Raw genomic sequence first — 23,636 nt, forward strand, 5'->3', positions numbered from 1 at the left:
TTTTTAATTAGGAGTTTGCAAATAGGTTTAAGGCAGACCCGAGAACAACTCATGTTGCGCATATTTTGTGTGTGTGTGTGTGGGGGGGGGGGTTTGGGATCATTTGGTCTATAGCATGATGGTCGACAGTCATTGGGTCGACATGGGAAAATGTCGACATGGTTATAGATCGACAGGTCATTAGGTCGACACAGGGTTTTTCACAGGGTTTTTTTTCCTGAATGTTAACACAGTCGACATGGACACAGTTTAAAGTGCACCATATCCCCTCTCATCGCTCGCTGCGCTTGCTATTCGTCGGACACACTAATTTATTCTCCCACCACGCCCCAGTGTATGGTAGGGCATGAAACACCGCCTGTCGGCACATGTCGGTTTAAAAAACTGTGAAAAACCCCATGTCGACCTTTTGACTGTCGAACTAATGACCTGTCGAACTAACGACTTGTTGAACTAATGACCTTTCGACCTAGAACCATGTCAACCTTTTCCCATGTCGACCTAATGGTGTCGACCTAATGACTGTTGACTATCATGTTGTAGACCAACTGACCGCATTGGGGGGGGGGAGGGTTGGTGTTAGGAATGTTGATTTATATACTTTACTGTCATTATATTTAATCGCAGTCAGCTGAGGTGAAGGCTTGTTCCGTTTGAATACAACAACAGAAAACAATGGAGAAACTAAATGCTGCTCAGATCTTTGGACAGCATTGTTACACTGCTCACAGAACAAAGAGTTTAGTTTTGAGTGATCACTACACATCTTCTGGTTTGCCACTTGTATTCTTGAACAGAAGCCATAACGGACTCTCTAATGCAGAACCCAGACCAAAGACTACATTTTTAGTGATCATTTCAAATTTATTATCATTAAGATGTGTGCTACAAAGGATGTCCTTAATCTATTTTAAAACAACAAGTTTGGAGCTAACCCTAATTGCTTGGTTTACTGAATTTACACATAGATATATTGGCAAAGTGTGTCATGTTATGAGAGCATTACTCTCAGTATTTAAAACATAATTGATGTGATCGCAGTCTCAATAGATTAGTATGAACACAAAGCTAAAGCTGCCCACACACGCTGCTAAGCGTGCTGAACCGATGTGTGCTTTGAGGTGCGCGCTCCCGCGCACCTCATCGCACAGTACAAAAAGTATGTGCTTGCACATACTTTTTGTACTTAGGTGTCATCAAATTGCATCGCATTGCATGCACAGCGCATGCAAATGCAATGCAATGTGATCCCTGCTATTGCAGCCCACAACGCACGCCCGCATCGGGACGTGTATGGGCTGCTTTACGCTGATTTGAGCAAATTCTCCATTTACATACTTCAATTTCACCTTCTCCTGTTCTCATGCTGATAGTCTGCCACAGTTTGATGCAGTACTGTGTTGATTTAAAATAACGGATTTTGTAAATTTCTTAAATAATTCTCTCAATTATTATCTGTTCTTAAAATATTTATAGAAATGTATTTGTCTGTCCAATCAAAGCTTGCTGGCTTGCTTTTTGTGTTTGCTATGTAAAATCCTTAAGTGAGCCTGAAAGTACGTGTGATTACTTTTGCCATATTACATACAATCATTGCTTAGTATAATAATCAAAGGCATTAAGGTCTTACATATTTGCAAGGTAGATGATTAAGCAATTAAGAGCCGTGTCTGTATAAATCTGAATGTGTAGCCCACAAGCTGGGCTAATGGGAAGTCATGTGACCAAGGTGGATTCAGGTTCATAGAAACGCACTGTCTGTATAGAAGAGGGACAGCAGGGATGATTTTGAATTACCGTTTAATTGTATTGTCTTTTTTTGAATATAGATTTTTAAGCTTTTTTAACCCTTTTAGTGCTGCTGTGAGAGATCCTCAAAATATCTGCTAAAAATGCCAGCGTCGCTCACTCCGATTGTTCTTTTAGCATAAATGAGCAGCAATAAGGCCACACATTCAGTATAATACAGCCAATGGCTGCCACTTGGAAATGACAGTACACAATGCGGCTAAGCTATTCCTTTTGCAACTGGATAAATAGGAGCCAGAATACAGTCACTATTGAGAATAATGTCAAATGCAGCTTTAATTGCCCTTTGACAGGAGATATCGATGATACATTAAGTATTTGATAAATTATCCCAATACTTAAAATTATGTGATAAGTGCAGTTTCCACATAACAATCATTGGTTTGGTTACTTAGGGGGTTATTTTGGTTCAGTCTTTCTGACAAAATCCTTCTTAGATGGACAAAACCATGTGCACTGCAGGTGGGGCAGATGTTACTTGTGCAGAGAGAATTAGATTTGGGTGGGGTTTTACTTCAAAGTGAGATCTATATTGCAGTGTAAACATAAAGCAGCCAGTATTTACCCTGCACAGAAACAAAATAACTCACCCAAATCTAACTCTCTCTGCACATGTTGCATCTGCCCCCCAGCAGTGCATATGGTTTTGTTCATCTAAGAAGGAATTTGTCAGAAAGAGTGAACTAGAATAAGGCCCGTGGTCCCACAGAAAGTTTAGCACTGAAGCTATCTGTGTGACAATGCAGTTATAGATTAGATTAAACTTCATTGTTATTCCCATGTACAACAGGGCAACAAAGTTTTCCATCCATCCTAATTACAGCAATATAAAAAACGAATTCACAGATTGCAAGATAATAAAAACAAACTAATATATAAAGAACTCAATTAACAAGAAGCAGAATTTAATGCTAAATCAGCTCTAGGAAAGAGACTATGGCCCTTATTCAGATCTGATCGCAGTACACATTTGTTCTCAAAATGGGCAAAACCATGTGCACTGCAGGTGGCGCAGATGTAACATTTATATAGAGAGAGTTAGATTTGTGTGAGTTATTTTGTTTCTGTGCAGGACAAATACTGGCTGCATTATTTTTACATTGCAAGTTAGATTTCTGTCTCAACACACCCCACCCAAATCTAACTCTCTTTGCACATGTTACATCTGCCCCACCTGCAGTACACATGGATTTGCCCATTATGAGAACAGAGTGTACTGCGATCAGATCTGAATAAGGGCCATAGTCTCTTTCCTAGAGCTGATTTAACATTAAATTCTGCTGTGTACTGCGATCAAATCTGGATAAGGGCCTATTTCTCAACCTATTTGTCCCAGTCTTAATGTCCTAAAACACCTTCCAGAGGGCAAAATTGTATAGGATATGATTTGAGTGAACCTAGGCAGCAAGCAAAGAACATATATTCTTAGAAATAAAATAATTGGCAAAAGTTGTCAGGCTTGTCAGATAACCATCCATGACATACAGTATGCAGTTTGATTTACATACTTAATGCTACATGTATGTTTATTAATGGCACTTTTAAACTTAATATTATTTACCTATTAAAGTATAACATGAATAAATGTTATGCAAAATGGACATCTTCTGTGTTAAACCTTTTGCATCCACATCATAAAAGGATGCTTAAGACTTTCCTGTTTATTCAATATACTGTGCATAATGTGTATTTATTCACCTTTTGAAATATGCTGGAGTATTCAGTCTGACATTTAGTATTCACATATTGGTGTCCCATTTAACCATGACATTTAATTTCTTTCAAGGAAGCTCAGTAATGCAACAGCTGATAGGCAGTTTTACCAAGATGGATTGCAGCTCACAGTATGTTTACATGTCGGAGTCTCTAGGTAGCTTTTGAATTGGATGATATTGAATAGCAAATCTCTGCTTCCCGTTAGTTTATTTAATGTGACAGAGCCTCGTGTATCTTACATTTTAAACCAAGATGAAGTCTGATTGTTTCACATCTGCTCTTTATAAAAGCTAAACATTTAGAGATGAACACTGCATTATGCAGGAGTTTACTGTTGGAATAAAAGCCTGCACTATACTAATCTGTTTTAAAAGGTGCTGCTGTGTTGATCATGAGTCAGATTACCATTTGACATGCCCTCTGATCTCTGGATATAATATGACTCCCAATTGTTGTCGCAACCAATTATCAATATGCCTGTCAGGCTATAAAGTCAAATGACAGGAAAGCAAAGCCTTGTTTTAGTTTAAAGGTTAAACACATGCAGCTATTTTTTCCCTTCCATTACATAGATTTTTTTTTTCTTCAGAAAGACAACTATGTGATAAAAGGCAATAAAAAAAAGCATTCGATTGATGTAGTTTTGCTAGATGTTTGAATTATTCTGTTTACAGTTTTGCTGGGTGGTGAAACAAATGCTGACAATGGTGACCTGACTTAGGGTGGTATTCAATTACCCTCGATCATTGATCGTGGGTATCGGCCTTGTCCGGGGCTATCTAATTAGACTCAATAGGCTGGCACATGCAGTGATTTAGACAGTTTTTTCCACGAAAATACCGGGTCACACACCCGGGATTTTAATGGATCCCCTCTATGGTCCCCGATTCCACTGCCCTGTTTTCCCAGTTCGATCCCTTGAAACATAAGGAAACCTGATGGGGGCATGTCAGCGATGAGTGGGCATGCTGTCAGCGGTGGAGGGGCACTAAACACATGTACAATGGCAGCCTCCCCTGCCCAAGTCCAAACAGATAAGAGCCAATCCCATGCCTAGTTAGCTTGGTTTAAGTGTAGAGGTTAGTGGGGTTATGAACAGGTAAAAAATTGATATAATGAAATCGATATATCGGCCGATATCGCATCTGATATATCAGCTGCGGTAAAACTAAACAAGTACGTTTTTTTTTTTTTTATTTACTGTGTTTCCCATCTTGCCTTTCTTGAACTTAAATATTAATGGGTGAATACATATAATGTATTGTGATTGGATAAGTGTATTGCATAGATCACTATTTAATTAAATTCCATTATTTGGCATCATCTTGTATAAAATGTCTTTATTTCCTCCCAGGACCCACTACTCAGTTTATATTCAGGTCGTACTGTATATAAAGAGTGGCTTAATATGAAGTAATACTGAATGTGTGGCATAGCTTGGGGTTGCTATATCAGTAACACCCAGAACTTAACAAACTCTCGTTATCAAGGTGTACGTTTCCTTTCTGAAGGCCAATGTTAGTTGTAGCATATCTCTAAAGCATGGATGCTTTAAATCAGTCCATTTTAAATATAAAAAAGTTTTTTATTTGAAAAATGTCAGTGAGTGGGCTACTATTGGTAATACAATTTTGTACAGCAGATAAATTATAACCTTGAATCATTTTTGCAACTGCGATTACAATGCTTAACAGCCCCCTCAGGATTACTATATTTTGGCACATTTTTTACATGTGTCCACAATGTTTTAATTGGATAGAAGTTTCTTAGACAGTTGTACAGGAAGTCATATGATACATTTCAAACATTTAGGAATATCTGTTAATCCATTCTGATATCTCAGTCAAATGTGACCCAATCTTTAGGATTACCATGAGTTTGGAGGTGGGGAAATTATTTTTGTGGAGTTGTAATGCCAGATTTTTAATCTTCGGTCTAAAATTTCTAGGGAGGAGGCTCTTGTCTCCATATCAGACAGGTTCCATGAGCAGAACCAGGTAATGAGAATGTATGTGGGTCTGGTTTTACTTTGTGACACAGTATTTCTGTGTTCCCATGGTTTTTGCCCTTGCATTGGGAAATAATAAAATTATAGACCTCCTTTATGACTATAGCAAATATCTCTGGAATAACCCAGATAGAGCACACTTTATCTAGCCTAGCCTCCCCAGTGTCAACATAATAAAGCACTAATGTGGTGTACATAGCTGAATACTATATCAGGAATCGGCATGCATTGTGGCCATTTACCTGTGTGCTGCGAAATCTTGTTGCAGGCTGCATGTAGTGCTCCTGTGAAATTGCTTTTTCAGCTGCCATTGTTTTCCTTGTGAAAGAGTTCCTGCCATCTCCAGTGCTGGGTGCTACTTTAGGCAGCTAACTGCTATTGCTTCAATAGCAATCTCAATAGTAGTAATTTGAGTTGTGTGGCCATTGAGCTTTATTTCTCCAATCACTGGCTGTACAGCTAGCATCTGACTTAGTCTACCAATCAGTGCTAGACAAAAAGGATAAAAAAAACTCTTCTCAGGCAATTCATTTTTTTTTTTTTTTTTTGAGAAACATTGCTGACCAAGCTTCATTCCTGGCTACTGTATTGGATTCTGTTTTCAGAATACTGTGCCTTGTGCCTTCATGACACCATTTGTCTACACTATTAATCCTAGAGTGCCAAGATCTACCAGTTGGGATCTCTGTTGATTTTGCTAAGGCTATTGATACTGTGTCACATACTGTAAGAGACTGATTAGTAAAATGCCGGAATTGAGATTAGGGTTAAAATCTTGTAGTTTGGTAACAAAATGGCTACAGGATAGAGAACAGAGCGTGGTTGTAAACTGCAGTTTCAGGATGGATACCAGTACTAAGTGGAGTACCACAGGGTTCGGAGCTAGGGCCACTTTTATTTAACACTTTCCTTAACGATATGGGGTGGGATTACTCAGCAAAGTTTCCATCTTTGTTGTTGATTCAAAACTGAGCAAGGTGATTAGAACCGACAAGTATGTCTCCACGCTTCAGAACTATCTAAATAAACTAAATGAGTGGGTTGAAAATTGGAAAATGAGATTCAATGTTGATACATGCAAATTAAGCATCTTCGGAGACACAGCCAGTGTGCAAGTTATAATTTAAGCGGCGTGGCATTGGGTAGTTCAGAATTGGAAAAGGATCTATGCATCCAAATTGACATCAAACTAGGGTATAGTGTTCCGTGTCATGTAGCAGCAAATAGGGCCAAGAGGATACTCGCCTGTATTAGAAAGGGAAGGGAGGCTAGGGACACAAATGTAATTATGCCTCTTTACAAGGCAATGATTAGACCACATCTGGGATTTGCAGTGAAATTCTGGGCTCCACAGTACAAAAAGGACATAATGGAACTGGAATAAGTCAAGAGACGAGCAGCCAAGCTAATAAGAGATGGAAAATTTAAGTTACTAAAATAGATTAGACAAATTGCGATTGTTTACGCTGGAAAAGAGGCGTTTAAGAGGAGACATGCTAATCATGTACAAATATATCAGGGGCCAATATAAAGGACTGTCAGGCACCCTTTTTGCTTTGGGGAATTAGTCAAGGACATGTGGGCATGTGTAGACTAAGGGAGAGAAGATTAGAACCCTTAGATGTAAAATCTTTTTATGGTCAGGGCAGTTCAATTATGGAACTTTGTTCATGGAGAGGTGGTGATGGCAGACAAATACATTTCAAATAAGGTTGGACAAACATCTATTAGTTAACAACTTTCAGGGGTACAACCAATAATCAGATATTGACCGAAATTAAATACACATTTTGTATATAGGGATATAATTGGTAGACTGTACCCTACAGTAGGAGCAAGTTTCATCTTTGCTCCTTTGGTCATGGTTAGACACGGCTAGCCATGGCTATTCTATTGTTCTCAGCTGCAATACAATACGTATTGCAGCTGAGAACCATAGAATAGCCATGGCTAGCCATGGCCAAAGGAGCAAAGATGAAACTTGCTCCTACTGTATAACCTAAGGTGGAGCTTGATGAACGGAAGTCTTTATTCAGCTTTTTTTTTTTTTTATTATTTCTTTATTTGATTTTAAAATCACAGTTTGGAAAAATACATATCAAAAATACATTTTACAGACAAACAAATAACATAAATACAGACAAGAAAAAAAAAATCTTACATGACATACATACAGTATTTGGTGAATTGCTGTCCCTCCCTACCGGGACCATCCGCATCCCCACCCATGGAACCTTTAAACATCCTACCCTTTGAATCGGTCTCTTACAACTTCTACTTAAATCCTTCCAGTCTTCTCCCACCCTATACCACCTACCCGGGTCCCTCAGTTTAGTTTCCCTTTTCTATTTGGTATCCAGACTGCTGGGTCAAACTGGTTATCTTCTTCCATACCTAATCCTTTAATATTGGATTTATCTTTAATTATCCTTGTGTTACGGAAAACTCTACCGCCTAGTGTATCTTTAAACTATCTCTTGTGTAAACAGTTATGAGCTAAGAAGCATTCGTGAGAATAATCTATATTTAGAGTAGTGTTTAGAAATATGTTTTTTTTTTTTTTTTTTTTTTTATTATTAAATATTAAACCTAAATACAAAAATCCAAGTGAAAAAATCTTCAATTAATCTATTAATCTGTGTCCACACATCTTTTAGAGTATGGGGAGAAATACCATTTATCCCATATTACGTGAAATCTGCCAATATTGTTTCTGGATAGATACGCAGCTCTCTCACACTCAAACGTCTGGTTAACCAAACTAACCCAGTCATTAATATCCGGTGCTTTTTCTGCCATCCAACGTCTGGCAATGCATGTCTTAGCAATCGCCCCGAGATTAATGCCCAGCTGCCTTAAGTCAGATGTCACCCCGGACCTGGACCATACCCCCAATAATAGCGCCTTAGGACATATTTCCCCACCAGGGATGCCTACCTTTATCAATACTTCCGCAACTTCCTTCCAAAATTTTTGTAGAGTTGTGCACTGCCATAATAAGTGCCAGTAGTCGCAACCCATAGCCCTACATTTAGGGCAGGAGTCACTTTTTTCCCTTACAAATTTTTTAATTTTTGTCGGAGTTATGTAGGTACGGTGCAGAATATTAAATTGGATCTGCTGTGTCCTAAGGGACGTAGTAGCTAGCTTGGGTATGGCAAGTGCCCGATCCCAATCATCCAAAGTGAGCTAAGGGATTTCCCTGGACCATTTTGTCATAAGATCGTGCAGGCCGGAGGGCGGCAATATAGATGAAATATACTTATAACATTTAGATACGCCTTTAGAAGGTCCCAAGTTCCGTAGTAGTATTTTGACTGGGTGGTCTTTTATAGTACTAGAGGATGTGTGTAGATGTTCTTCCATTGCACTTCTAAGTTGCAAGAAACGAAAAAACATATTGTTTGGGATCTGAAAATCTACTTGCAGTTGGGCAAAAGTTTTTACCCCACTTGGCGTAGTCACATGGCCTACATTTCTTATACCAAACTGAGACCAAGCCGCCATTCCCTGATGCCTTCTGATGTTCCCAAAAGACTCCAGGGAAGAGAGACTCGTCTCAGGGTCAGTATCCTTATAGCCTATTATCCTAGAAATCCAAATCCAAATTTTTATTGCTTGGGTAAGGATCAGAGGGTATTTCTTACGACATTTATTCGTCAGCAACGCTTGTAGTGGAGAATGACCCGGAATGGTCTTATTTATTAAATTTGATAATTCCACAGTTTTACAGGGATCTACGACCCACTCTCGAAGGTGAACCAATTGTGTTGAAAAATAGTACAATTTAAAATTGGGGAGGGAAAGCCCACCAAGATCACGTGGTCTCATAAGTGTAGAAAATTTAACTCTCGGTCTTTTATTTCTCCATATAAATGAAGTTATTATTCCGTTTATTTTCTTAAATATTGCTTCGGGGATGTATACAGGAGAGTGTTGCATTAAGTAGAGAAGTTTTGGTAGGATCATCATTTTAATAAGATTTACCCTACCGATCACTGTCAGAGGTAATTTGAGCCAGTTCTTACATTTAGATCTAATTAAGATGATAACTGGATCTATATTATATTTGACGTAATCACTTATATCCTTGGAAATTACAACTCCGAGATATTCAAATTTTTCTACCCTTGGTATGTTGATTGCTATGTCTGGGTCTACCCGTGTATCATTATGTATATTATCCACTAATAAGTGGGATTTACTATTATTTATAGTTAGTCCTGAATATAGACCGAATTCTTGAAGAACTTGCATCACCAAAGGAAGATAATGCTTGTAGTTTGCCATCCCTACAAGCAAATCATCCGCATAGAGTGAGACAAGACCGTCCGCCCCCCCATCTAGGTCCCCCCCTCCTAGTGTTTTTCTCAGCTTGCATGCGAGTGGCTCTATGGCCAAAGAGAACAAAGAGGGGGAGAGCGGACAACCCTGCCTCGTCCCGCGGTATATAAAGAATGGGTCTGATACGAATCCATTAATGGTGATTCGTGCACAGGGATTATAATAAATCATTAGGATCCTTTTGATAAAACATGACCCGAAGCCAAACACCTCCAGGGTGGACCTTAGATATGGCCACTCCAGGGAATCAAAGGCCTTGTTTGTATCAAAAGAGGCCAAGGCAGTCTCTGATCCTGTCATTTTTCTTGCCTGTATATAAGAGAAAACTCGTCTAACATTTATAGACGTAGATTTCCCCCTTCTAAATCCCGTTTGGTCAACGTGAACTATCTTATCCAACACCTCTCCTATTCTGTTGGCGAGTATAGTAGCATATACCTTGGCATCAACTGTAAGGAGCGATATAGGTCTATATGACTCTGGCCTTAAGGGGTCCTTGCCTTTCTTAAGAATCACAGTAATGACCGCCTCGGTCATTGATCGTGATAATTGGCCTTCTTTTTCCATTTCTTGGAAGAAATATAGAAGCCTACCGGACAAAGTATCACAGAAAAGCTTATATATTTCTACCGGTAAGCCATCAATTCCCGGGGCCTTACCAGACGCCATACTTCTTATTGCCCCCTCCACCTCACCCAAAGTGAATGGTGTTTCCAAAGACTCCCTATCTTGATCCGACAGGGTAGGCAAATCGATGGCCTTCAGATAATCTAGGCTATTATTATAGTTGGAAGTTAATTTAGAGAGATATATCTCCTTATAATAGTTGACAAACACCTCCGTGATTTTAGAGGTTTCATTAAGCGTTTCTCCTGCAGGAGAACAGATTTTCGAAATTATCCTGGAGGGATCATCAGTTTTTGCCATATAGGCCATCAATTTGCCAGCCCTGTCCGTCATTAGATACCTCTTATGTGAGTCCTTTAATAGCCGTAGCTTAGCCAAATCCTGTAAATGTGTGACCCAGGCCCGTTGTGCCAATAACCATTCAGTTTTAACAGAATCTACTTGATTTAGGGTATAAGTTTGTTCTAAGGCTGACATTGTTCTCTCTAAAGTTATGGCTTTAATCTGAAGCTGTTTTCTAGCAAATGCTATTTTTTTAATCAGAATGCCACGTAAATACGCTTTAGATGAATCCCATACATTACCCGCCTTAGCCGAGTTTATGTTGACTCCAAAAAAGCCCTCTAGGTCGGTTTTTAAATCGTTGATATTTTCAAATTGGGTCAACCATATTGGTTGAAGCTTCCAGTAACTAAAACCCCGGTTTTTATCAATATCAAGGACCATAACCAGCGGGGAATGGTCCGAAATGCCCCTTGAGTTGTATTCGATGTACCGTATTTTATTAGCTAAGTCCCTTGATGTATAAATCATGTCTATTCGAGAAAAATTATTATAAGAAGGGGAATAACAAGAGTATTGTCGCTGGTTAGGAAACCTCTCTCGCCAAACCTCATACCATCCCAACTCCACCGTGAATCTGGCGAGAGAACTTTCACCAGAAGGAGTACCCTTTCTGGGGCACCACACATCAAGACCATAGTTCATTACCATGTTAAAGTCCCCCGCACATATAAAGGGATTATCGGATCTAACCGCTATAAACTCTAGTGCAGTTCTAAGAATATCAAAGGCAAACGGGGGAGGGATATAAATTGACAATAGCGATAGTCTAACGGTGTCAAAAATACCATCAATGAAAACATAACGACCCCTTGGGTCAATCTGAGCGAAAATATGTTCATATACTACAGATCTCTTTATCAAGATTGATACTCCTCGGGAGGCTGATGTGAATGGTGCGTGGAACATATGAGCTATCCAAGGACGCTTCAGGGAACCACACTTGTCGCTAGACAAATGCGTCTCCTGTAGACAAATCACATCAGCCTCCAGAGTTTTACAATACTTGAGAACCAAAGCCCTCTTTACCTTATCATTAAGGCCGCGGACATTCCATGTCACAATTTTAACCATATGCTTCAATTAACAACTGGAAGGACAGGGTGCTTTGGAGCACCATAGAAGGGAAGCAAAAATCACAGCAGAAAAAAACAACAACTCCACCAATACATAAAAAGAAAAACCACATGACATATAACACATATCCCCCCCGCCCGACCTCCCCCCACCCTGTATAACCTGTCCCCAAAGGCATACCTATACCCAAACCTTCCCAACCAATCACCCCTGAGGAGCCTTTACCTAATGACCACACATAGTACGGGAGGCCCGGCTCCTAAAATACAGGCTGTAAACATAACTATATATAACTCTCCATTTTTAACAAGAACACATCAGAACCCCCGCCCTTTCTCTACGGACATATACATTCAGTAATCAGTATAGTTTCTGGTTCTATTAAACTTCCCCCTCATCCAAAGGCCTTTTTTGCCGTAGGTAAACCCACTACAACATTTATTCTTGAGTGTCCAGTGCCAGTTGTCTAGGGCCCGGATAGAATTTATCCAGCCACTGCGCGGCCTCCGAAGGGAATGAAAAGAATTTAACTTCTCCATCTGCCAGAACTCGAAGTTTAGAAGGGTACAACATGGAGTATTTTAATTCCAAGTCTCTCATCCTAGATTTCACATTCCGGAATTTGGCCCGGTCTTTTTGGACCTCCTGGGGGAGATCGGGGAAAATGGATACCCTAGTTCCATTATAGCTAAAGTCTGGTTTAGCACGAGTCAGCCTTAGAATTTGATCCCGATCCCTGTAATGCAGGATTTTCGCTATAAAGGTACGGGGTGGTCCCCCTGGGACAGGGGGTCGGGCAGGAATACGATGAGCCCTTTCAACTGTGAATTGAGCAGTAAAATTCTCCTGGCCAAATTCTTTCTTGAGCCAGCTCTCTAAAAATTTTTCAGGCTCCCGGCCCTCTACTCTTTCCTCCAGCCCCACAATGCGAATGTTATTACGCCGCGAACGGCCCTCCAGGTCTGTGACTTTAGCACGTAGGTCCGCCATTTGGCCCATCATAGCCTTAACCTGGGTCTGTAGAGGGGCCACAATATCATCTGAATCTGAGACTTGCTTTTCCAGTTCCGTCACCCTATCCCTGGTTTTCTGCGCATCGTCTCTAATTAACATGATGTCTGCCTGGACTTTATTAATCTGCTCAGAGAGCCGAACTTCACAGGTATTAACAGCGTCCAGAACTTGTTGCAAGGTTACTTCAGGGGCCTGCACCTGGCTGGGCAGTTTAGAGGGAGTTGTTTGTGGCGTAGCAGGTTGCGAATTATTTGTGGTCCGAGCATATTTTTCCAGCCGGGCAGCTGCTGTATTCTGACTGGCTTTCCCCATTTTCCCCTCTGTGCTTGGGCTGTGTATAAAGATGGATTTGCGAATAAGTAACTGTCTCTCCTGTGCCACTAGCTCAGATAACAAAGGAGTTTTACTAGCAAATAAAGCTGATACTTCAGTTTTGGCTTAACTGTCTGCGTCTCAGTTTTTTTTTTTTTAAATTTTTTTTTTTTTTTTTTTTTTTATAGGGGGTAACCAAGTCAGCCGTCCACTAGGGACTAAGTCTGTCCACCACGGGTGGTATTCACTGTGTGCGGGCGCTTGCACTGCCTCTCACGCAGTATAAACCCTCCAAGCAAAAAGTTGTAATCTCACAATCCCCTGCCCAAACGCCACAAGGTATAAATATACAGGTGCCGTGAAATCTCCACCCTGAGGCAAATTTTAGAGAGTCAATGAATCAAGTGCTGCAGTAACTACTTATAGCCCAGTTCCACTCTGTGTCTCAGTTATTTAGAGGGTAATCAAATCAGGTATCCTCTAGGGACTTAAATCCGTCCACAGCAGGTAATGGACTCTGAATAAGGGAGCTTGCACTGCCTCTCACGCAGCACAGCCCCTCCAGGCACTCAAATCAAAGTCTCACAGTCCCCTGCCAAAACACCACGAGGTAGAAATATATAGATACCCAGTTACCTCCGGCCTGAAGCAAATATTGAGAGCCAATGGGTTATGTACAGTAGTTACCGCATCCAGCCCAGATCCACTGCGTCGTCCCCGGCGTTCCAGGCAGACTTTAGGTGCTCCAGGGCTTTATATCAACAGCAGTGCACTCGTTCTAGTGCCTCCACCTCTGTGCTGGAAAGAATCTCCTTCCTCCGCTCCGCTACGAGTTTCACTGGTCCCAACGGAGACCGGGACGTCCACAGCGTCGCGGGAGGATGAAACTGCCGCCTGATGCTGCTTCTGCTGCGCTGCTGGGTAAGGACGGGACTCGCGTCTACTGGTCAGGTGTATAGCTGGGACGCCTCGCTTCCTACGTCTCTTGCAGCCGCTCGCTGGGGAGCAAAGGACGCCGGGTTCACACAATCGTGCTCTGGATCAACAGGCACTAAGCTATGCCGGGGGAGAGCGGATCTCGTGGAGAGACAAACTGGCGCGCCGGGACTCCCGCTCACGTGACCTCACTCACGTCCTGCCGTGATCACGCTCCTGAGTCAGGTCGTCTTTATTCAGCTTTAACTACTGTGTGTGTTCATCAAAATTAAAACACTAATGAGACAATTGGATGTGAGGACAAAGGTGGTCGTGTGCACTTTGACTTGTCTGTAGGTATGCAGACCCAGGCACACCAAACTGCAAGGCATGGTGTGTGCACCCATAACCCTGTAGCCAGTTCACAGGTTGTGCTTTTTTGAGCCAATTTTGGTAGGTACTTACCACTGCATACTGGAAACACCCCACAAGAACTGCTGTTTTGGAGATGTTCTGAACTAGTGCTCACAATACGGTTGTTGTCAAAGTAACTAAGATGGTTATGCTTGCCCATTTTCCTGTTTCTAACACATCAGTGTTAAGAATTGATAACTCCTTTGCTGTCTAATAGATAATCAACATTATTTCACCTGCCTGTGGTTTTACTGTTATGGTGTATACCAAAATGCTTACATCCATGTTCTGCCTATCGTTTTTTTTTTGTGTGTGTGTGTGTGTGTGGGGGGGGGGTTATTCGGTTACATACAAATAGTTTTAGTGGGCATTTTACTGTAAATAATAATCGCACAAGGTAGTGCTATTGTGCTTGTCAACGTTGTAAGTCTGAGGGGTATTCAATCTTTGTCGTGCTCCGGCGGGAGATGGCTGCGGGCCCTATTCAATGCTGTCTTCCCCCGACAGCATTGAACAGGGGTTCTCCGCAGAACAAGCCCGAGATCACAATCTGTCGGGCTCGTTCTGCCGAGAAAAGCCGGAAATAGGCGAGCTCCCAGCCGGAGCTCGTCTATTTTCGGCCACACCCCTTTTTTCGCTGCTCGGCGGCCGGGACATTGAATCCCGACCACCGAGCTCAAGTCGAGCAAAGCGAGAACGGGACATTGAATACCCCCCTTAGAGTTGTTAGAGATGGTGGAGAGTTTTGTATCAGGTTGAACAGGTTTAACATTTTCTGATACGTGGTTATTGTAATTTAAAATTGAGCATTGCTGCTGATTTCTATTGCTGTGATATGATTTATTTATGCAAAATGTTTTGAACATGTTAATAAACATGGAGAAGGTGATAAAAGGTGTTGCTTTTTAAAAATTACAATAGTGTGCCACTAGAAAAAGGTCACAGCTTGTAAATACATTTAATTGTATCCAGGTCTGAAAACTGGGTATTAAACCACATTATTTATTTTTATTTTTTTACAAAATGAACTAAAAGGGGAATAAAACATGTATAGATTGGGGCAGTTGCTGATATTTTTATGTTGAATTTACCTACATCTGTTACAGTAACTTGAGTTGCATTCACCTATGATAGGAACATTTCAACATGGTATGAAAAAATATAAGGGAGAAATGACCCTTACACACTCTTTAGGAGCATTCTATGGGCACCAGAGTGGTGGTGTACACTGGAACAAGACAAGACTCTGCTCCAATTGCTTTCCACAGTGCCGATTACCACACCAACCACACTGCTGCTCTTTCCACTCCCATTCACATTCTTCTTCTAGATTATTCTCTGGGATCTCATGGTCCTTTTCCTTCCCCTTTTCTATAGGCTTCCCATTGTATCCCTTTAAATCCAGCTGACTGGTTAAAACCATGTGACATGCAGGCTTCAAATTAGACAGCCACATAACCTGTGCAATTGATGGTGTGTCACATATAGACAGAATATTATGTAAAGTACAAGCATATAGTATAATGAATGATGTGATATATAAGCTTGAGAGTCTATCAGCATATATTGCAAAGTCCTGCCGTCCCACTCCCTACCAGCATTGGGCGTATACTCACTACGTTGTAGTAAGCAGTGTGATTTAGACCAGTGATACAGTTGAGCATGGAATGTATTTTCCAGTTGAGGATAAGAATATAAAAGATGTCTTTGATCTTATAGGGTGCACACACTGTTAGATTTCATCTATTTTTCTATTAAATTTTGCTTATATAAGCAAAATCAAATCGAAATCTTATTGAAATTGAACGCTTTAGATTTGATCTTGATTTGCGGCATCAAAATTGAATAGAAAAATAGACTGTGCAGGCAAAACTATATTTACAGATCTGTACTGCGTAGTCTAAATTGAATGTGTACACTGCGCCATGCGATTCAATCCCAATCTATTTGGGTTTCACTAGAAAAGGAATTTCACCATGTGTACACCCCTTTACATACAGTACATTCTGAAAGTTATGTTTTAATTTAGAAATATGCCAGCTACTAATTGACTATAAATAGTATCTTTATAGTTCAATAACTTTAAAGGTCCCTTTCTCCTCTCACTTACTGCAAATTGAGTATGTGTCTTTCTCCTCTGTAGATCACCTGTAGTTCTTTAATTTGATTTGGAAGAAGTTAATACTAATAAATTGTATTAGTTATATTATGAACTAAAATGAAAATTGAGTACATGAAATAACTGATGTATCCCTTTCGTCTTTGCTTTCCCCTGCTTGCATTTCTAAGAATTAAAATCTCTTCCTTCAAATGAAGAAATCTGTAAGTTCTCCAAGTCAGTGGCTGTGTTAGTTCTGGGCTATTCCTTTAGAATAAGATGCTTCTTTTATACTCCTCTCTATTACATTTAGGCCATAGTGTGGCTATTGACACATAAATTCTGTGGGTGTACTTTCCTTTATAGCTCCAGTAGCATTACCTTGTTTGACTTGCAGCTTTAGCACATCCTATAAAGCACTGTGTGATTCCATGGTACAGAAATAAAATATTAATGTAGATGTGCGTACAGTGTCATAGCCTTCTAAAATTTCTATAAATTGTGTGCACATATATTTTTAAGTAGATTTTCTGATGTATTATTGAATATATTTTTGGAAATTGCAGTATTGAATCACTGTTACAAAGTCAAGTTGTAAAAAGACAAAAGTCCTTCAAATTTAACCTTTTCCAAGTTCTAGTCATGTTGCCATTTGCAAAGCAGAACTCGTAATCTGAGTTACGTGCAGATAATAGGCGACTAAACTAATGTAAATAAAACTCCTTATTTAAGTACTGAAGTTCATTAATGTACAGTAAGCCTGGTCTTGGTTGTACTACATGCTATTACTGTAGCATTTGTATGACCAAGACCAGGCTTTCTATACAGATGGTTGAGTGTTTAACTTTCCATCTGTATTTTCTGCTTTTAAAAAACCTATGTCTTTATACCTACAATAGTTATCAAACTGGAAAACTGCAAACATATTATAGGCTGTAGACCAGTTAATGCAGTGAATGTAGCATGTACTGTACACTAAGCTGCATCAAATGTTACTTTCCCATCAGATTTGTGATAACACAGTTTTTAAAATCAATTTTCTAAATTTTGCTACATAATACATTTTAAATGGAACAAAATTGCAATTAGACACAAATAAATGTGAAACCTCAGGTTTAGAGTTAAATTATTATTTTTATGTGTTTTTTTTTTTGTTCTTTATATTGAATAGTTAAAAAAGATGACGAATGTGAGGATGCTGTTTTTACCAAGAAGCGAATAAAGGAACTTAAGGTGTTGGAACCAAAAATTGCTCAAAATTTATGTAAGTATGCAGAGATATGTTTAATATCTAATATTTAAGGCAATGCATTTCTTATTTAATATAATGAGAATACTGCATTTTTTTCTAAGTATATTTAAATATGAAAAAAAGACCTATTGTTAAAGAAATTGCACATTCTATGATGCAAACACGCTTATTTAAAACTGAGTAGCAGTAAGTCTTTAAATTTATGCCAGTGCATTTAGGTTATATGCATATCTGTTTGAAAGGACCTTGTGTGATTTGGAGACAAGAACGTGATTCTAATAGTATTTAATAGTACTCTCAATACTTGTCTCTATTGTATGTCTCTTTCCACTCTCTTTTTTTATACTGATACAGCTTAGAATCAATACCTAATGTTTCTGTGTGGCATCTTTTGTCTGATAATATGTGTGTTCTGTTCCTATGGCTACCTTTTTACAAGTCTTTGAAATATGTCGACACTTTATAAAAAACACAAAAATACTATTATTTACTGTAGTTCCTAATGGCTAACCAGCTTTTTTGTACTGACTCTCTTCTAATGCAATTAGTGTTTTTATGGTACGAAAATAACAATGTGGTTTACCGTTAAACTTAATTGAAAAATATTTTTTCAGCAATTTTTTTGGGTTCATATCGCTTGCCTTATGAAGATATCAAAAAAATTATCCTGGAAATTGACGAAACACAGCTGTCCGAGTCCATGGTTCAAGTAAGGCAATACATTGTGCATACTCTTCGAAGCAACTTTAAGTATACGTAACGTTAAGGCCTCGCTCCGGTACTGGATTTTATACTGGCATTTTTCATAATCATTGGTTCTTGTCAATAAGATTAAAACTGGCAGCTTGGTTCCAGGTGTGGGACCAGACAAAGCATTGAATGGATGCCATATTCTGTACCTATTTACGGAAACTCTCAGCCTAGCGTCTGTTAGTCATTTGGCCTTCATGTACGATACACCACTTTAATGCAAAAATTGTAAAAATAAAAGAGATGGGGTGGGTATCCTATGGGCATGTGGGTAGACTTGATCTGAAAGTGCTTGTTGCTGCACCATTTTTGCTACAGGCTTTGAAAATTAACTTAAATTTGTTCTTTCCAATCCAAGTTTTAATATGGTTTACCCGTTCTCACTGTATCTAGAAAGTTGGTATTCAATGTACTGACTGACTGTTTTGATGGAAATGGGTGCTAAATTGTAGGAATTGGCTGCAAATTTGTCATTTAGCGGTCGTTTCCGACAATTCAAATTGGACTTTGAATATATATATGCTGTTATTTTCGCTGGTGTAAATAGCGGCACAGATTGAATCCCTACTGTACCTTAATGTTTTACATGAAAATGTGGTAATTTTTTATTTATTTTGATTTTGGCATACATGAATCTAGAATTTTTCTTCGATACATTTTTGTAAGTGTCTTTCTCGAATACATATATTTCTGTCTCTCCTCTTTAATAGAATTTAATAAAACATATGCCTGAACAATCTCAGTTGACTGCTTTGGCCAAACTGAAAGGCGAATATAGCAGCTTGTCAGAACCAGAACAATTTGGCGTTGTGGTGAGTATAATTGCTTCTCAATCTGTATCATTAAGTTCTATCTTCGAAAAGAATTGTTGGATGACACAATTGCATTTGTGACTCTATCAAGCTGAATGAGTTTAGCAGCGGATGAAGGAGATGTAAATTCACTTTAGTGCTAGACAGCTTTTTATTGCAATGAGATAAAAGGTGTTGAGATATACAGTATTATCTGTGCTAATTCCCATAAATGGTTTTCATCTAAAGGTCACAGCGGATATAATTTATGTACAGATGTATTTCTAAAATGATGTCATTATGACTGGGAAAAGGTACAAAAGTTTTAATAAATGAGACTTGAAGAAATTCACATTCTCAACAAAAAATGCTTTACATTCTGCACAGAAAATGTTTTGTACATGACCAGTTTATGAAGCGTTATCCTTGTTGAGCCGGCAGATAATCTTTGTGGTCTCACAGATCTTTTTCATTGCTGAGATTCTAGTGATTGATCAGACCTCACTGCTATATTATCTTCTTAAAATTGTTTTGCAGCAATGTGTACAAGATCTGCGGATAGTTCAGAATGGTGATGCTCAGTGCTCACACTACGATGGTTACAGTACATTTGGACAAACCATTTGCAAAGTAGTGAAATGTTAATCTTTAGGTTCTAAATATTTTCATGCCCATGGTTTATGTTAAAAAAAGGCTAATTACTAGATTATAATTAGCATTTTTTTGTTTTTTTTTTAATGGCACTTAACAAAAACAGTCAGAATTCAGAACTGGATAAATTATATACATATCTGGTCAAAAAAATGCTCATCCCTTTTGCTTGACTGAGTTGCCTTAAGCACATGCCCTAGACAAGTTTTAGAATACAGGAAGTAAATTAAGTACTACATGTTCCAAACAATTATGTATGATGCAGTTACAGAAGATCCAATCAGGATAAGTTCCCTCCTCATGAACTAAGAGTGTTCCACACCTATAGTCAGGAATTCACTCCATATTGGTGACAATATGGAGTAGTTTAATCAACTGTGCTGAAATGTGTCTGGTGAATCCACCCAACACTGCTGCCCTTTACAGAGGTTGTGGGATCTTGCTCAAAAGGTCTTGCTTACTCATGGACTGTGCACAATTTTCTGCAAATCCAGTAGTTTGTTAGTTGAAGGGTACAAAGCAGACTGTTGTTGCTAAAATATGACAGCTGATTGGCCCTCTTGACATATAATTTAATTCATCCTTAGTGTCTTTTTAATATTTGCAGAAATCATTCAGTGAGACATTAGATTTAGGGTCCAATACTACTATGCAATATATTCCTAAATGGCTTTTCTTACACATCCTAGGAATCATGATACCCCCTACAATTTTTTTCTCTTTCAGGTTTAGCTAGTACTCTACACACACGATAAAGTGACATTGGTGTAGTTTTAATGTTGTGTGTGGGAACAACAATTAATAAAATTACATGACTTTAGCTAGTACTATTTGTGAATTAAAGCCTAAGTGAAGAAAGGTTGAGGTTTTTTTGCCAGATTACGTTCTTATGTTCAAGTATGGATTGCACAAATGAAATGTGTTTCCATAAATGTGCTATAAGTCATGTTACACGTGGCATGTGAGCTCTGACTCTGTAGTGTAGACTTTGTGACAAGTGTCTGTGCATGCAATTTTCTTATTTTGGTGTGTCTCATTTACTTTGTTTTTCAAATAAGATACACAAGCAGCTTATGCTGATTACAATTATATTTGGAATGCCTTTATTCTATGTTTGACTCTGGGTATAATTGCAAATAAAAAGCAAAGTTAAGGTGGCCATACACTAATGCGATGTATCACAGCAGTGTATGGCCATCCGACAGCAGGTCTGAATTCCAGCTCAGGTCCATTTTGCATGGGACTGAACATTGGACCCTAGGGGGTTGTTAAACACTTCCGATTTGTGCCGATTACATCGGCCCAAATTGGACTAGTGTATGTGCACCTTCATAGTTTTACTGAAAAAAAAATAATGTAGCATTGTGAATGAAAATACAGTCACACACACACAGAACAAAGAATACCACATATCATTTTCATCAGCAGAAGATGCTTGTGTGTCCTGTTCACACTGTTTTGCAAGTAAAGCTGGGTTCACACTGGTAGATATATCTGTACATCAATCGATCTGCAGATATATCTACAGATGGGAGCAGATATATCTACAGATGTGGCATACACGCTGCTCGATCCATCAGGACAGACATAACAAATGTGCCTGCCCACTGAGCTGTCCATCACTGACGCCTCTCACTGTGGCTGTACAGGCAGTCGGCAGATCTCCCGTACACACGGCACAATGTGCCGATATATCTTTAGATATATCAAGCATCGGCTGTGGTGCACATCCAACAAACTTGCAATATCCACATCCAGTGAAGTAAACCAGGAGATGTTTTTCCAATACTTTAGTTTAATTTTCTTCACAGGATAGTCAGGTAAAAAACGCTTGTAGAAAATTCCAACGCATTTCGTCTCATAGAGACTTCATCAGGGGAATAACGGTCTTGTGATTCCTTTCTTCTATATAAAGATGTTTTCCAGATTAATCTAATGTGAGGACATGATAATCCTTAAACCTATAGTAGGAGTACAAATATCAAAATTCAGTTGAGATATTTGAAGTGAGCCAATTAATGTGACCTATATAATAACAGGTCTTTGAATCCCTGTCGACCTCCTCAATTAAGAAGGTTACCTATAATGCAACAGGTCTGAGAATGCCTGTTATCCTCTTATGAGTCGGAGTTAGAAATACCTATGATATAACTGGTTTGTGTATTCCTGTTAGCCTCCTCTGGATTTAAAAGTTTTTACCTAAAAATGGATGACGATCCTTCATCCAAAAATTAAGAACAAATTAATCTCCACTGGGACTTCTGATCGCTTCAGAGAGGCTAGCCTCTCTGAAGCGATCAGAAGTTCAGAAGTCCCAGTGGAGATTCAAACCATTGCATGGGACAACTAGAAGGGCTGTTTAACAATCATTAATTCTAGGTGTATGTGGACACATTTTCATCTTTCTTGAATTTGCACATTGTTTATTTTTTTGTTATGTGCAAAAGCAGATAGTGTGCAGTTTTTACAGTAACTTTTGTCTAAGGTTTAGGGGTATTATTATACATTTTAATCTGTTCTTGCTTTTATAATATGGTTTTGCATTTTTTGTGACACTGAGCAAGTATACCAACATATTTCCCTGGTCCGAAAAAAAGACAATAGCTATGCGTACCGCATCTAAGTAAATATCCGCAGACTAAGATAACAGGGTTTGTCATTAAATATATTGTGTGAGGCATAGACAGTTTGGGTGTACTCAGCGAAGCCCTGTTCCCCATCTTCTTGTTTTTGATCGTTTTCATATTTGTTAGAGCTTTTGTTGTACATTTAATTTTATTTTGGATTGGAGAATAGACATTGTAGATGTGAAGTCAGATGAGTTCTGCACAAAGTTGTCCTTCATAATTACATCCCACAGTAAATGATTTCTATTCTGTTGGTCCCTCTAGAATGGTTTAAAGCAGAAAATTATATAGCTATTTCATAAAATACATTCCTTTCTTTAATCAGATGAGCAGCGTGAAAAAGCTTATTCCACGTCTCAACGCAATTCTATTTCGCCTTCAATTTGAAGAGCAAGTAAACAACATCAAACCAGATATTATGGCTGTCAGTGAAGCATGCGAGGAGATAAAGAAAAGCAGAAGCTTCGCTAAACTGCTGGAGATAGTGTTACTCATAGGAAACTACATGAATGCAGGATCCCGGAATGCACAGACCTTCGGATTTAACCTCAGCTCGCTTTGCAAAGTGAGTGTTATTTTACTAAATTGTTTCTCATATTATTTGGAAATGTATCATTCTGTTGTACTTTAGATTAAAACTATTGGTAATAAACGTCCCTCCAGGCCAAAAGGAGGCATCTGCTGCTACAGGCGTGCCACCTACTTGTTTAGAGAGATAGGATTTGTATTTCCCTTTTAGTTTAACAAAATAAAGCTTGAGGTTAAATGCTTTTGTACAGTATGTAAATACTATTCTATTGGACTTTTTAGATTAACTAGCTAATTGTCCTTATTTAGCAATTGCTATACTAATTAGATAATGCAATATGTTTTTTTTTCTTTTTATCGT

The 23,636-nt window shown here is 39.0% G+C and overlaps 1 protein-coding gene across 3 annotated transcripts in view; it reads left to right on the forward strand.

The window, feature by feature from the left end:
- Nucleotides 1–23,636, forward strand: part of DIAPH3 (diaphanous related formin 3) — an 870,768-nt gene that overhangs the window by 458,691 nt on the left and 388,441 nt on the right. For all 3 annotated transcript variants that reach the window (XM_083168891.1, XM_083168892.1, XM_083168893.1), the window contains 4 exons: nucleotides 17,848–17,940; nucleotides 18,543–18,637; nucleotides 19,389–19,490; nucleotides 23,073–23,312. In XM_083168891.1, the coding sequence (XP_083025017.1) occupies nucleotides 17,848–17,940; nucleotides 18,543–18,637; nucleotides 19,389–19,490; nucleotides 23,073–23,312 (530 nt within the window). The remainder of the gene's footprint in view (nucleotides 1–17,847; nucleotides 17,941–18,542; nucleotides 18,638–19,388; nucleotides 19,491–23,072; nucleotides 23,313–23,636) is intronic.

The sequence above is a fragment of the Crinia signifera genome, chromosome 2 (assembly GCF_055691185.1).
Source record: "Crinia signifera chromosome 2, ASM5569118v1, whole genome shotgun sequence".
Classification (NCBI taxonomy): Eukaryota; Metazoa; Chordata; class Amphibia; order Anura; family Myobatrachidae; genus Crinia; species Crinia signifera.